Source organism: Diorhabda sublineata, chromosome 7 (assembly GCF_026230105.1).
Source record: "Diorhabda sublineata isolate icDioSubl1.1 chromosome 7, icDioSubl1.1, whole genome shotgun sequence".
NCBI classification, from domain to species: Eukaryota; Metazoa; Arthropoda; class Insecta; order Coleoptera; family Chrysomelidae; genus Diorhabda; species Diorhabda sublineata.
This window is the reverse complement of record NC_079480.1, coordinates 16694058-16709882: the sequence shown is the minus strand read 5'-3', so window position 1 is coordinate 16709882 and position 15825 is coordinate 16694058. Positions and strand designations below refer to the sequence as shown.

At 30.5% G+C, this 15825-nt stretch overlaps 2 protein-coding genes across 3 annotated transcripts in view; one reads left to right on the top strand and one right to left on the bottom strand.

The window, feature by feature from the left end:
- Positions 1–2410: 2410 nt before the first annotated feature.
- On the bottom strand, positions 2411–3140 carry LOC130447076 (bifunctional transcriptional activator/DNA repair enzyme Ada). Its single transcript, XM_056783734.1, has one exon. The coding sequence runs from the start codon at positions 3056–3058 to the stop codon at positions 2507–2509; it is 552 nt and encodes a 183-aa protein (XP_056639712.1). The 5' UTR covers positions 3059–3140; the 3' UTR covers positions 2411–2506.
- Positions 3141–3309: 169 nt separating this feature from the next.
- Positions 3310–15825, top strand: part of LOC130446680 (DNA-binding protein Ets97D) — a 32609-nt gene continuing 20093 nt past the window's right edge. The window contains exons 1-7 of one of the 2 annotated variants that reach the window (XM_056783063.1): positions 3310–3530; positions 3603–3656; positions 3716–3876; positions 5260–5477; positions 7157–7295; positions 10264–10423; positions 11383–11582. In XM_056783063.1, the coding sequence (XP_056639041.1) occupies positions 3741–3876; positions 5260–5477; positions 7157–7295; positions 10264–10423; positions 11383–11582 (853 nt within the window). In that variant the 5' untranslated portion in view covers positions 3310–3530; positions 3603–3656; positions 3716–3740. Of the gene's footprint in view, positions 3657–3715; positions 3877–5259; positions 5478–7156; positions 7296–10263; positions 10424–11382; positions 11583–15825 lie in introns of both variants that reach the window. The other variant, XM_056783062.1, reaches the window with a different exon arrangement.

The following is a 15825-nucleotide window of genomic DNA, read 5'->3' as shown; positions in this document are numbered from 1 at the left end:
TGGAAAAGATGGAACTAAATTGCTTAAACAAGTTCCTGCTTCCACCAAAACCCGTTCAGAGAATTTGATTACACGTTTAACAGGCCATAAAGCACCTGTAAAGACTTTGAAAACCGCTGTTGACATTTGGAAATGCGAAAGGAACGGATGCGGCTGAAATTCAGGCATTGATTAGCTTACCCTATTTGGGAGGAGTTCTCAAGTCAAGTCGTTTAAATGTCAAATAGTTGTGGAACAACAATGGAACTGGTATTGAATAATTCCGCCTTACAATGTCACAATTTCGGTTTAGCTTCCTACTACAACATTTACGTTTTGATGATATAGATACACGGTTGGAAAGAAAATCTACGGACAAATTGGTTCCAATCAGGGATATCTTCGATTATTTTGTTGAAAAGTGTAAAGCTGCATCCACGCCACTTCAAAATGTGACAATCGATGAAAAACTGGAGGCGTTTCGGGTGCAGTTTTCGACAATACATTCCCAGTAAGCCAAATAAATATGGCTTGAAAATTTTTGTAATGGTGGATTCTAAAACTTTTTATACGAGCAATTTGGAGGTTTATGTTGGCAAACAGCCGGATGGACCTCACTCTTTGGACAATTCTTCTTTAGCCCTTGTTTAAAGATTAGTTGAACCAATCAGACATTCTAGGAGAAATGTGACATGTGATAACTGGTTTATCAGTACTCCTCTAGTCCGTACTCTGTTTACGGATTTCACTCTCACCTTTAGAAATTTCGAATCCAACAAAAAGGCCAATAGGTTCAAGTATGTTTGCTTACAATAAAAATTTAACGTTGGTCTCTTATATCCCCAAGAAAAACAAAAACGTCTTACTAATATCAAGTCTTCATCATGATGATAAAATTCACGAACTAACAGGAAAACCAAAAGTGATTATAGATTACAACAATTCCAAGGGTGGTGTACATAGTCTAGACAAATTGTGCTAGAAATACGAAACGATGGCCGATGGTAATTTTTTACTCATTACTCAATATAGCCGGAGTGAATTCAATGGTACTTTTTCATTTACAAAACGTTGGCCAAAAAAATAACAAGAAAACAGTTTTTGCATATGCTAATTTCTCAAATAGCCGAAAATTATCTTCGTTGTCGAGCAGTACAGACCAATATTCCCAAAACTATAACGATTAGGCTAAAGGAAATATTCGGAATACAAAATCTCCAACCTGCAAATAATGCTGACTTGTGGCAAGTTCATGTGTCTGGGACATTTAACTTGTATTTGTAGCGAATCTAATTTACCTTAATTTTCAACTTTATATGCAATTATCTTTATTTATGTTTTCAAATTTTTCAGAATTAAAATGTTTTATTTGTATTTTATATATTTTATGGTTTAATAAATATTAAAAGTTTTTTATTGTTATTCTTTTTTAATCTGATGAATATTGTATACAACATTCTCCGTGCGACAGAAACATATGCGGAGTCACAGTCCGCCGCCAGTGGCCTTACCCAGAATCTGAGCCAGTTCTGGAAGGTTAATAAGAATGATGTTGTAAAAAAGATTTTTTTCTGAAAAACTGCGTATATTCTGCTTAAAATAAAAACAAAATATAAAACTACAAGTATAAAATCAAATAACAAAAATTAACACTAAAATGGCTTCATTTGCTGATGATGTAGCTGTTTTAACTACAAATGACGACCCAAATGGTACATCAAATGGCCCATCAACCCAGCTAAATCAGAACAAGTCACCTTCACCATGCGTCATAATATATGCCCTCAAATAATTAAAAACAACATATGAATACCCCTAGCAACTGAAACCAAATACATCTCGGCCTTCATCTAGATCAGGGACTTACTTAGAAAAAACACATTGAGGCTAGGAGAAGATATTAATTCAAGTCAAATGTACTGGTTCGTCGAACGGATATCAAAATTGTCAATAACCAAAAAATTGCTGATATACAAATCAATCTCAAAGCCGATCTGGCTGTATGGGATCCAATTCTGGGGATGCCCTAAATCTACTACGATCAACATAATACAAAGGTTTCAATCTAAAACATTAAGAAACCTGGTGGGTGCTCCATAGTATGTCAGTAATCATACCCTCCATTCAGATTTCAACATTCCTTACATCAAAAATGAGATTCAGATTATGGCCGTAACATACAATCAACAGATGTCAAACCATGACAACAAGCTAATAGAAGAACTATCCAATAATTGTGCATGCACGAGAAAACTACGTAGGCCTCAAGACCTACTACAATTTTGAAAAATAGTATATAAGGATCAGCATTAATGAATGCTTCCCTTCCAAGTTAAATACAGACCACTAATTTACTTAATACTCACATGTGATGTAGATTGTAAATATGCAAATATTATAATAAAAAAAGTTAATAATAAATTTACAATTTTCAGTAGAATTCTTAAATAAAAAGTTACCAGAAGTAACAAAACAAATTATAAATATTTTAATAGCTTCATTCACTTCTCTGAAGTTGCCTTTTTTCCTAATTCTTGAAAGAGTTCATCATTTCTTCACACAATATCAATTTTTTTATTTCTACCCCCCATCTGTATTTATTAAGATTATGATTTTTACTAATCACCCTATGACATGGAACAAAATAAGCAATATTATTTTTAGATATCGCGTTTGCTGCAGCCCTAGACCCTCTAGGATTACCAATACCTTTAGCTACTTCTTCATATGAAACTGTAGATCCTCTCTGAATGCTTAGTAAATATTCCCAAACTTTCATTTGAAAATTAGTACCTTTAAGTTGCAAGTGAATAATGCCAGTTGCATTCATTTCAAAGTAATGAACAAACCTGCCAATAATTTGATCATTAAGAGTATAATTTGATAGAGGATAAATGTTTTTCAATTCTTTGAAGCCTAAATTATAATCTTCACAGAAGTATACAAAGCACAGTTTTTCTTCATCAGTAATTGCAAGTAAGCAGGGTCCATATTTTGTTATTATTTTTCCATGTATAATAAGATTTGGATTCTGTCCATATTCATGTGATGTAATTTTAGTAACTACATACTGGAACATTATTTACACAAAAATTTATTACCTCCAATTTGAATATTATAGTTAAACAATAAACACAACTAGCTTTTAAAAATTTTTCAATATTTAAAGCTAATATGCATAAATTTATACTTCTCACATCACTATAGACCATATATGTAATACTCCTATATGGACAGTGGGTATGAAAAAAAAGCGTTCCTACGTTACGGTGCCGATAATATTAATCTTCTCTTTCGTTCGAGACACTTTATCTAAACTTGGGAGTGCGCAGAGCCGAGATGTAACCTCATAGGATAGAGAAATCGTTACCATTCCGTATTTCTTGATTGGAACAGCTTCCTCTTATAGAAGCTATCCATATAGAAGTATTACATATATGCTATAGACAATGTGTTAAATTAAGTTTTCGGAAACAAGAAATAAACTTATGTCTGGTCAAACGAAAAAGTGGAAGAAGGCCATAAAAAAGAAGAATATCTAACCCCTCAAAGTGAGTAAAACTAAACATTAAACTGGTATTTTCAATAATGGAAAAAAATAAGGAACAAACATTCATTTTAAGCTTAAACGATTTTGGACAAAAGATTTGTACATCTCAATCGGAACCAGGGAAAAAGTAGTATATATATTTATTAAAAAGTAATTATTGAAACTAAATATTTTTATTTTTTTCAGGTATATTTTAGATGATGAAGGTAATATGTCGGAATATTATCCAGAAACAGCTATTTGCGCCGTTAAATTAGATTCCCATTTAAATAGCGAAGACGATAGTAATGGTACAAGTAACAGTGAAGTACAGCATATTAACTCATTAGAAGATCCTACTCAGTTAGGTAAACATTCGACTCCTACATATATGTTTGTAAAATTTCAAATATACTTACGAATAATTTTACTTTTAAGGTTTTTATCTATCTATATAATAATTGTTAACATCACATTTATTGTGAGCAGAACAATTAACTTTGTTTAATATTGTCCTTGAGAAATAGTTGAAATAAAAGGTTGTAGAGACTTCTTTTGTACATAGAAAAAAATAAGTTTTATCACAAATAGTCATCACTTTTCTGTACCTTGTCTATGGAGAATTCTTAACCGTAATTAGTGAATTCTTATATTATTTAAACTTTCTTCTATACACTCAAATGTTCCAATATTCCACATTATCTTCAATATCTTTAACTGCTCCTTGTTATTCTTTAAACTGTTTTTCAATTTTGATATTTTGACTGTTTTATTCTGATGAATTTGATATATTACCATTTCCCTAGGTGTTAAATTGTTCTTACTAGTTCCAGCTATAGTTAAAAAACCCGATTTTTGATTGTTAAACTGCTAAATTTCTCTGTAAAAATAGCATCTGCAAATTCATTTGAAAATTCCATTGGCTGTTCTATAGGTAAATTGACAGATGTTGAGGCATGAACACACAGACTACCAACTTGATGTGTGAGTCAGAATTGTTCAAAAGGTCTCCTTCTCCCCTACACTATTTCTTCTCTGTTGAGACAAAAGAATAGATATTAAAGATTTATTCACTATCTTATAATATACAAATTTTCTTTAAAAGAAGTTTGATTATATATCAGAATATTAGGATGTTTCAATTTTGTAATTATCCTAATACTATGCCATCTACTTCTGTGTTAGTTTTTGCTAGTAATAGAACCATATTAAATTAAGAGTACAAATCATTGTAAACTTCTCAAACTTGTTAATTACATATATATTGGTAGCAGTTTTTGTCCCAATTCCCTTGTACCTGTATTTAGGCTTCTAAAATGACTTACTCTGATTATAATTTTTCTTTTCCTAGTTGTTGATTTATTGTTGAAGTCAACAGGTACTTGACATCTTGGGATCATTAGATTCATAAGATTGATTTGAAAATATGTATTCATTATATAATAGGTGTGAAGTCATTGTGAAATGAATTTTTTCTGGAGACTACAAAACAATACAAATAATAAACTGATTTGAAACGTGGATAAAGTGGATAAAATATTGACATCGCAGGAGACATTTGTGGATATCGTTTTTTCAAAGATGATTAGTTGACTAAATCCTCATTCACTGTGTATATCTAAGAAGCCTTTAATTTATGTAACAGCCAAAGAAAAGAGAATTTAGATATTTTTTTGAATATTTTCTAGCTTTCAAATGTCCAAAAACAGTCAAATTAATTTTAAAACAAATCAGATCTTTGTTATTTTCAGGTATAATGAATTCTTTAGATGGAGTTTCAGAATTTGAAGAGAACCTTATGAATGAATTAGATTCCGATTTCATGAACATGGTACCTAATCCCCAATCGCAACATATTATGCAACATATGGATATAAGGGAACCTTTGACTAAACTTCGAAAACTTATAGAAAACAGATTGGGAGTAGGACTACAAGGATATGTCTTTGCATTGCAGGGTGTTCAAATTGTAAGTATGGATTTTAATTTGTAACATCGATTTAAAGATATTTATTTTTTTGAAAAACGACTTGATGCTCAATTTTTTGTAATATATAATAATTATTACAAAAAACAAATTTTACTATACAGTAAGAAATTGTGTACTGTAACAAAATACAATAATTAATTATCTTACAGCTACAGGCAATATCTAATTGAACTAGTTTTGTCTGAGAAGCACACATATCACATTTCAAAATTTGGAACACTATTTGCTGATGACATCATCAGAAACTGGGAATGGGAAGTATTTTATATCGAAGGGTTTGCATGATACAAAGATCTGGTTTACTACCAACAGATTGTTACAGAAAAATGCAAGAAATCATATTTTTTTCCACGCATCAACCACACAGGGTTATTAGCGAGTAATTAAGATTTAGATTAAGATTAAGATTTTACTACTAAAGGTCGCTTGACATGATATAATACAAAGTGCAATCAATACAAGTCGCAATATTTCTTGATCAAAAGCATGCATAGATAGGTTCACCTGATTGTTTCATGCAAGATCTGGCACTTCAGTTTTGTGCCATTTTTATAGCGTGCAAGTTGCAATTCTAGGGAGAAATTTAGTTATTTTTGGCTTAACAACCAACCAAGTGTCAGTCTCACATCAGCTGACCATAAAACTAATCATTTCGACAAAAAGACAATTGCATATGTCATGATGGTTATGGTATAGAATTATGGATACATTTTGGAGGGTTAGCAGAATAATAATTTCATAGTGTACACTGTCAATAACACTATCTGCATATCTGAAACATTGAATTGCATTCGTAAAAATAATTGTGAGACATATTAAAAAATCATTGATTATTGTATAATATTTTGTTCTCTTTTCCATAGTAGAAAGTTTGAAGCTTTTATCAATTCCAAACTCAAAAAGTATTATTTGAGACCTACTTTATATGTGTAAAATAGTGTATGAAAGTTTCTTCTTTATTTGTTCAAAGGTTCTAAATTAAATATATCTTACATATTTTAATCAACTGTAATATGGTATTTAAAATATTTTGCAAAATATAGAAATTTCAATGTAAAATCCCTCCCAACTTAATTTTAATTATCATAGTAGAATGTCTTGATAAATTATAATAAACTAACTATTCCACTGGATCCCCTCAAGTCATTCCTCAAAAAAATTGTTAGATATTTTTGTAAACAACCAATTATCCACACTTTTAGATAAAAGGACTAGTCATAGTTTTACACACATTATAGAAAGAATTTTATTCAATTTCTTTCATTGGTATAATATTTTATAGATATTTAATTTTTTCACTTTTACTTCTTCAAACTAGCTGTCGATTTGTTTTTTAAACACATTTTTCCTACTTGGAATAAGAATTTGGCAAATTCTTTATGTCTTTTGAGAAATAATCTGTACCATTTATCACTTGGTCTGTCATTGTTTTCAAAAACTTTTACTTGATTATAAACACTAAACACGAGATATATGAGTTCCTTACGTTTATACCTTATTTCCATACAATATACACACAAAATGGATTGAAATAGACTCAAGAAACAGAAACAAATTGATAGAAATAGTGTTTTGTAATCTGTAATTCTAAAATAATCTTTCAAAAAGAATAGACAACGTATTGTGCAAATTAAGTATCATGTATGTTCTTATTTTAGTTGGATGATGATAAAAATCTGGTTGAACAGTGTGTTCAAGGCGAAGGACTAGTTCAAGTTAATGTACAGGTTCAAACAAATCTTAAAAGAATCAATATCATTGATGTATTGAAACCCGCAGAAGATTACGTTCATATAGGTATGTCATTATTTTAATTATATTTATCAAATAATTAATTAATAGTTTTAATTCTTCTCTCCAATAATACAAACATCCATTCAAATGCTTAATGATCACAAAACTAGTGGTTTCTATTTAGGTAATTTATATTTTTCAGCTATTAGTTTTAATAATAAATTTATAGGGCCAAATTGATAAAATTTAAACATATTACCCATGTATATATGTATGGATTTGGGGTCTCGAATACATTGTGACCCAAAGGATCTATTGTGTCCCCCTATCTTGCAGTGATACTGGAGAACCCAGTGTTTACAGCTGATCCATTAATCCCACTCCTTTTAAAAAGTCTAGAATGTGGGATGGCCAGAAATCTTTGTCTTTTATTTCATGCGCTCCCAGGTGTAGTGCTCTGGACTTCCTTAGTGTTTCACAGTCCTAGAGAATGTGGAATGTACGCCGCATTGTCTGCTAGGTCTAGCATCTTCAGGTGTTTGTTGAGGCGACAGTGTCCCGATAGAACTCCGAATAGTATTCGCAGATTGTTCTTATTTACATTCAGCAGATCTACTCTGGTTATAGTTTTTCCCAGAAAAGTATTTGTCTGCCTCAACCCCTGTAGGTTGTACCCATAATTGTTTTCACTTGCATCTACCTTCTCCAGTGCCTTTTTCATTTTTCTGTAGCTGATACCACAGAAGGATTCGGGTCCCATGAAGGGCTTGTCTGTCCCCAATTTAGCGAGCTTAAGGTCTATTTCATTTCCCTTCGCTCCGGTATAACCTGGAATCCATTATAGGGTAAATTTATTTTTCTTGTCTAGCTCCTTTAATATTTTTAGGCAATCCCAAACGAGTTATGATATTTGAGCTTAGAGCTCTAATGGCTACTTGACTGTCTTCTGTTTGCGATAGTTCCTCTCTAGATTGCACTGAATATATTTTTCAATTGCATAAATTTCTACTTGAAAAATGCTTGGTGCGCTGATAAGACTTTCAGAGAGTTTAGTTCTGGGCTCGTACACTCCTTCTCCAGTTTCATCTGCTATTTATGATCTATCTGTATACCATTCAATGGCATTTCTGCTCATTTCTTGTATGGTGTTTTGATCTCATTTGCTATTATAGTTTATTATTGAGGTGTATCATATTACCCATCCCCCTCTAGCATAAAAATTACAAAAATTCTATAAAAACTCAATATAACTCTTGTAGTGGAATTCATAATCTACAGTATCTACTAAAAAGATGAATTTACATAAATGACAAGATGGATATAATGTAGATAAAGCATTAACACAATTGATCTGGTACTACTAAATACTGGGGAATCCATACATATCATTAAAAATGAAAAAACAAATCTGCTGTGGATCTAACCTTTTCCTCATCTAACATTACTGTCCATTCAAGTTGTAATTTCTGGTGATATTCATACTGAACACACTGTTTATATTACCACTAAACCAAAACTACTATACAGTCTACTACAGGCCTATTCCTCCACTCTATAGTTTAGTAGTTGAGGAATGAATGTGAAATTTGCCGCCAATGAGGTTTTCTCGTTGGAATTATTTTTCACGGGAAGTTCATTGATGAGAAAATTTAGAATAAAATAGGAAGGTCAAGTAAATAAGTTCTAATTGACCTAGACGATAACTTGGTTATTTATTATAGTGTGTTCAGTATCCTATCCATGTTTTGGGCTTAGATCTCTGGGAACGTTGGCAACGGTACCTCCATAGTACAAAAACATTTTTTGCTTATAAAACGACAAGAGCTGTCAGGATTTACTCCGATGCTCTTCAAGTGGTACTCCAACCAACAGTGTCCAGTGAGCATTTTTGTTGAAAAATCGTTTTGATTATAGGTCTCTTCTGGCTTTTTAAAGAGAAATTCCATTTAATGCTTCGATTTAATTTCAGTTTTTATCAAAAAAAGTATTTTTTTGGTGAAAGACTGGAGGTCATTTAATGTAAATTTTCTCAGGGCAATACAAAAAGAGAAATTATTATCTTCTATATAACTAACACAATAAATCTAATTGTATTCATAATTTTCCTCTTTCGACAATGTGTATCTTTATACGTATAAAAAACATTGTAAACTCTTTAACCCAATTAATTATAGTCTACTAATGTAACTTAACTCTTCCACTAGTTTCTCATTACACTGGTTTAATAGGAATGTGTGAGTGAGGATTTGCCTTTATCTGGCTTTTGCTTCCACTGATTAATTTTAAAGTTGTGCTCAGATATTGCAATTTTAAAAAATTTATATAATGAATGAAAACATTGTTACCGTCAAACAGATGGAGTTTCATAAAATAATCAGATGAAAATAAAATTTTGAAAATTATCTTTTCTCTATGCATTAATATACTGTTTCAGTAGAATGATCTTCTGACAATAAAAGTGAAGTTTCAAATTACTTTTAATAATAGAAATATTTCTTGGTGTGGTACTATTCCCAGATCACAAGATTAATCTCCAAATGTTTCTATTTTCGGAATTATTTAAAATAAAATATTTATTGTCATGGATTTCTTTTTTTTCTTAACTTTATTTTCATTTCCTTTTAAATTATCGTTAAGGTTATTTTTGTAATATTTCTTTCTTTGAATCTACTAGTTGTCCAAACCATTAAGGCAATAAGACAAAAGTTGAAGTAATTGCGACGTGTCTTTACTTAATTAAATTATCATTTAAGAATTTTCATTTTCGTGGACTTATAAGGAGACGTTTTATTGAAATATTCACTAGTAGACTGGAATTGAGTTGTTATCGATTTTACATTGATATATATTTATATTTTATGTGCTATTATAGCCACATATCTCCATAACCTTTAGTTTTAATGTCTACTTTTGTCTTTGTATATGAAATTTATTTTTATTATTATGCATTATGTATGGCTAAGTAATGAAAAAACTTTTGGTTTGCTACAACTCTTCTTCAGAATAGAAGGATATGAAATTTTTTTTGTAGAGGATACCGATGTAGAAGATATTTCTACCAAAGAAGAATCTGAGCAAGTAAAAGCTACAGAAACAATTAGTAAATCGAAGAATATTGTTCAATGGCAAGTCGATGCAAATTATAAAAAGGAACAAGAAAGACTGAAAATTCCATCTGATCCAAAAGAATGGTAATATTTTTTATTAGATTACTAATTAATTAGATCTCATTTTTTTACATTTCCAATTCTATTTATTGTGAAATATGAACTGTAACCCACAATATCTCTTTGTGTAATTACTTGTTTGTATTCTTATTATTTTTTCTAAAATCTTAACATTCCATCAGTTATTTATCCCGCCAGCAAGAACGGAAAATAAAGAGAAGTATCCATAATTATTAGCATTCAATTGAGTTACTAGTTGAATTCTTAGCTGTTATTCCTTTTGCCAGTTCTTACCTTTGCGGGTGTGATTTTTCTGCTATTGCAGTGATGCAATCCAAGTATAGAGCAAAGCTTAACATTGAAATAGAAATTCAAGTGGCTCTATCAAAATTTACTCCCAGATAAAATGCACTCATAAGAGACAAACAAGCGCATCCTTCCCATTGAAACAAAAACATATGGACTTTCTGTCTGATTTTTTGCAAGTTGGCACTTCATTTATGTTCAATTATGTTTTAGAATTTTTTAAAAGAAGGGAGGTGTGTTTTCCTAATTTTTGTTCCAAGTAGATTTTTTGGCAGTATATCATGTATTATTACAACTCTTGTATGTTGTTAAATGTTACTTCTTGACTTTGTAAGAACAAAGTAAACCTGGAAAACTTTGTCAGTAACTAAACAAGATAAGTTGAAAATCCGAAATTTTCTGTTGTTATAAAAATAGTAACAATCTTATATAATATGTTGTGTAAGAATATATTGACAATTAACTATAAGAGAAATTAAAAATATAATGTCATGCAATGCAAAATAAGTAAATTACTCCAGGTGCGCCTTCAATGAAATGAATAAAAGGGAGCCGAGGGTTGAAAAAGTTTGGAACCTCTGCTCTACACCATTTGAGTTTCTTGCGAAATAATATATGTTTAATAATAAATGTTGCTTATCAATTTTTCTAAATTGCTTCTCTACTTATTATTTTAGGACTACTCTCCAAGTTAGACATTGGGTACAGTGGGCGGTGCGCCAATTCAATTTAACTAATATTAAATTGAGCGATTGGTTGATGGATGGTAGAGAATTGGATGCATTAACCATACAGGATTTTCAAAAAATTGTTCCTAGCGATCCAGGAGATGTTTTTTGGACACATCTCGAATTATTAAGAAAAATGAAAGTTGTAGGTAAGATTACATAAAATTATATAAATTTATTTGTTTGCATTGCAAAAGAGGGATAAGGATACTTCTTTTTATACTTATCATTCTGTTATATCAAATGTTTTTTTTATTACTTTATGTTTGTCAAAGCTTATGTAATTTTTTTGAGTATTCTATATGCACATAGTTTTTCAATCTTTCCAATGTTTGTTCATAGGAAACTATATAGTTGTTGTTTTCATTTTAAAAACTATCGCTTATTTGAAAAATTTTATAGATATGATGTAGATGGTTTATCACAATGAATCAAGTTGACATGTATCTCATAAACTAATAGTAATATTTTTCTGAAAATTTGAAAAATTTTCCGATAAGCTCATGTGGGTTATAGTAATTTTTGTTAGTTGTTGCATATGGACAAAACATTCACTCAAATTACCGTTAGGTAATTCATATGAATTTTCATTACGACTGAGTTTTTTATGAATATTGAGCAATATTAGGTTTTTCATAAGTAAAACTTAAGGCAAATATGTTGGAATATTTATTTCATTATATTTTCTACTTTTATGCGACAATCTCTACGTACAAAGGTATGGATATCATCCTCCATTTATGGAGTAATAACGGTGAATGACAATTCTGTACTATCAGCATAGTTTGTGTTCATGTGCCACTTTTAAAATTATATATCGACAACAGAACATTCCATGGTATGAAGCACTTTCTTTTATCAAGTTTTCTTCGGTTTTTTCTAAGAAAAAATATACAATCATCATTTGATATTCTTTGTTCTCCTTAGTAATTCAATAATGAAAGGTATTGAAATGAATCGATCTGTCAGATTTATATAAAATAAGAAATACTTCAAAAGGGAGGCTTAATACAAAATATTGTACAGTTATAAATGACATACATATGATAATACAGACTTCATTGTTTCCCATGTAACATTAGACAGTAGTAAGTACTGAACCCACTGTTTACACTACTACTACACCAATTTTCCATAAGTTATCGTCTTCAGTGACTGAAGGTCAACTAATTTTTTTAATTGCTTAATTCTTCACTTCACTATTTAAAAGATCAATTAAGCTAAATGCAAATATTTCTGTGGTCGTATATAACATAATATATCACACTAAGTTATGTTATACACTGTGAATTGATGACACTTCAATTTTACTTAAAGCAGAGAGCACACATATCATTTGGCAGCTTGAATATCATCCTTAAACGCTTTGATTTATCTACAACACTTTTTACCTTGTCAGTAACCTTCTCTTCTTTTGCACAATCTTTCTCCTTCTGTTCTTTTACTCATCTGTTGATAGTTTATTTTATTTTTAAAAGCCATACAAGTGGTACAAAAATCTCGAGGTTGAAAATGTCAAGATTAATTGAATGCACTTTTCTTAAAGTTAAAACCCATTTGGTGAAACTAGAGATGTGCCCATACCAAAATTTTTCGATTCTCGATACTGATACCTAAAAAATCGATTCTCGATACCGATACCACCATATTAATAATTTGTTTGAATAACCTACATATTAATTTTAAAATATCTATGCCTATACAGGGATAAATGAGGCAATTTCGCAAATAAAAACAAACAATGGGTTTAATAAATGTTCTGAAATTAAATTGAACCAATCCTTAACAGAAGGAAACACATGATCTACATTAAGCTCTTTGGTTTTTTGGTTATTGTATCAAAAATCAAAATCATTATCCAAGTTATTTTAAAAGCAGGATTTTTCTACACTTTACACCTAATATATCAAAGACGATATAGAACTACTTTGTCGGCGCAATAAATGTACCGAGGCAGCCTGTTGTTTAAACAAAGACAAATATTTTAACAAATGATTTTCCAAAATATAATAATTTCATTTTGATAACAATATAAACTGGATTAAAAAAAATTTTTTCCGTACATTTAATGGTATCGGTATCGATTTTTTGCGATCGATTCTCGATACCGATAACAATGTCCATGAATTGGTGGTATAGAGAACAGTTTCATATATGTTCTTCCATATATTTTTAAAATCACAATAAGCATTTTGGACAGACTTACATAAATTATCCAAATACATTTTGAATGTATCTTTTTCACAGTAGTTTGATTCCATTTTCGGTTTGATTAAAAAATCTGTTTGCATTTGTTTTTCTTTAATATTCCAATCTGTTTTTGTTTTCTTTAATTTAGTAGTCTCTAATAGTTTATTGCTATAGCTTCTTCTTACTAAGTTTAAAATTTATCCACCTAAACCTAGAGTATTCTTGCTCACTGATAATAATTATTAACTAAAAGGTAATATTAAAAATTAAAATCTTTGGTAAGAAGAGAAATTACATTTGTACGGAATCTTCATTTAGAATAATTATTATAGGATAAGGTGGAGAAGCTTCATTTATTTTATTTTATTTCAAGTTTGGCTAAATATAATTTCGTTGTCCTCGAGATGAAACTGATTTCTCTGAACCTTCCACAAATTTGTAAACAAAATTTTCTTTTATAGTGCATTTAATCGGAACTAATATTTCAAATCGTATTTTTGTTTTTGGTTTATTTTCATCTAAAGCTACAAAAAAAAAACAAAATCTAATGTTGATTGACTGTGACAATTCGACGTTATTTGTTGCTAATGTTTTTCGGTTAAATCTCAAAGTCGCGAATTACGAGATTGCGACGATTTACCAGAGCATATCCATGATCATTGATCCTTTAATGCAGAGTATACAACTGTAAAACATTCTTCCAAAAAAATCAAATAAAAGAAATCCATTGAAGTATATCAATGAGGAAGCCATTGATGAGGTGCATTGTTCTCTATTCAACAATGAGGTAGGGCTCCGTAGTGGTGATACCACAACCGATTCTAGCTCAAATTTAATTTATATAGACACTTTTCTGAAACGAATAAATATTTTTTAATATCATACTCCACTCTCACTTTTCAAATTTTCATTATAAAATGTGTCACAAGAAAACAATTAATGTTATGTCTTGTTGACATGATGAAGACGAAAACTGTACCATGGTGGAACTCCACTGTAAATCAACAGAAAGTTGCACTAATTCATACCGTAGAAACAAATCAGTAGAAAATTTTATTAATCTCAATGAACCAGAGCCAAAACCCTTTATATTATAAAAAAAGGGAAGTATCTTCCTGTAGAAATTATGTGTGATCCATAAATGTGAATACAAGTTCAACTTAGTTCAGTACAAAATTAGGCAAATTTCATGCCTCACGTATAACAATACTGCTCCTCTTGCCTCTGATGATGCTCCCTGTCCATACCTAATGACAAAATTACAATATAATACATTTCTCAACTGCCATTTCTCCTATTCAGAACTATCCTCAGGTCTATCAACCTGCAAAAATACTGCCTCCGGATCTGGTGATATCCCTTATGTATTTCTTAGAGAACTTTCCAAGCTTTTAGAATGTTACGTTTTAATATGGTCCACCCACCAATTTTCCAATCAAAGGCTGACTTCTACGATAATTCCTATTAAAAATTCCGACTTAGCTGCTACTTCTCCCAACTCTTTCCGCCCTAATGAGTGTCTCCTCTGGTTTCTTGATAGGATCACTTCAAGATAATCTAGTTGCTCTAGAATCCCATATATCTGCGGCACTAAAAAAAAACAAGAAGTCATTTCAGTGGTATTCGATATTATTGGTGTTTTTGATACCATAAGTAGACAATCAATTTTAAATAAACTAAAATCACTCAATATCCACGGTCACATATTTCATTTTATTTAGAATATATTTTTCAAAGTCTAAGCTAATGCACTCTATCGTCGACTTACATCCAAAATGACGTTGTCCATCAAGGGTCCGTTTTAAGTCCCATTCTATTTAATCTAGCTGTTAACTATCTGTGCTCTGGTCTCCTTTCTCTCATTAAGTATGCTTCAGATGCAGACGATCTTATAATTTTCAGTCATGGCTCTTCCATTTCAACTCCTATCCTATCAGTATAATCAGTCAGCAGTAAATACTCTAACTTAGGACTAACTTTATCCGTAACAAAATCCAAAATTATTAAATTTAGCAAACGACCACCGATAATATCCACAATATAGAAATGTTCTTTGAGACACTTTTAACTTTTTTTAAAAATACTTTATTTACAATAAACGACCTATAATTTCTACACTTAACAGACAAATCAATACTTAAACAATGAATAATAACAAAACAATGAATGAACTCGAATTTATTGCAATGAACTTATATTTAT

Coding starts and splice junctions, on each gene's coding strand:
- LOC130447076 (XM_056783734.1), bottom strand. CDS start 3,058: ATGTTCCAGTATGTAGTTACTAAAATTACATCACATGAATATGGACAG.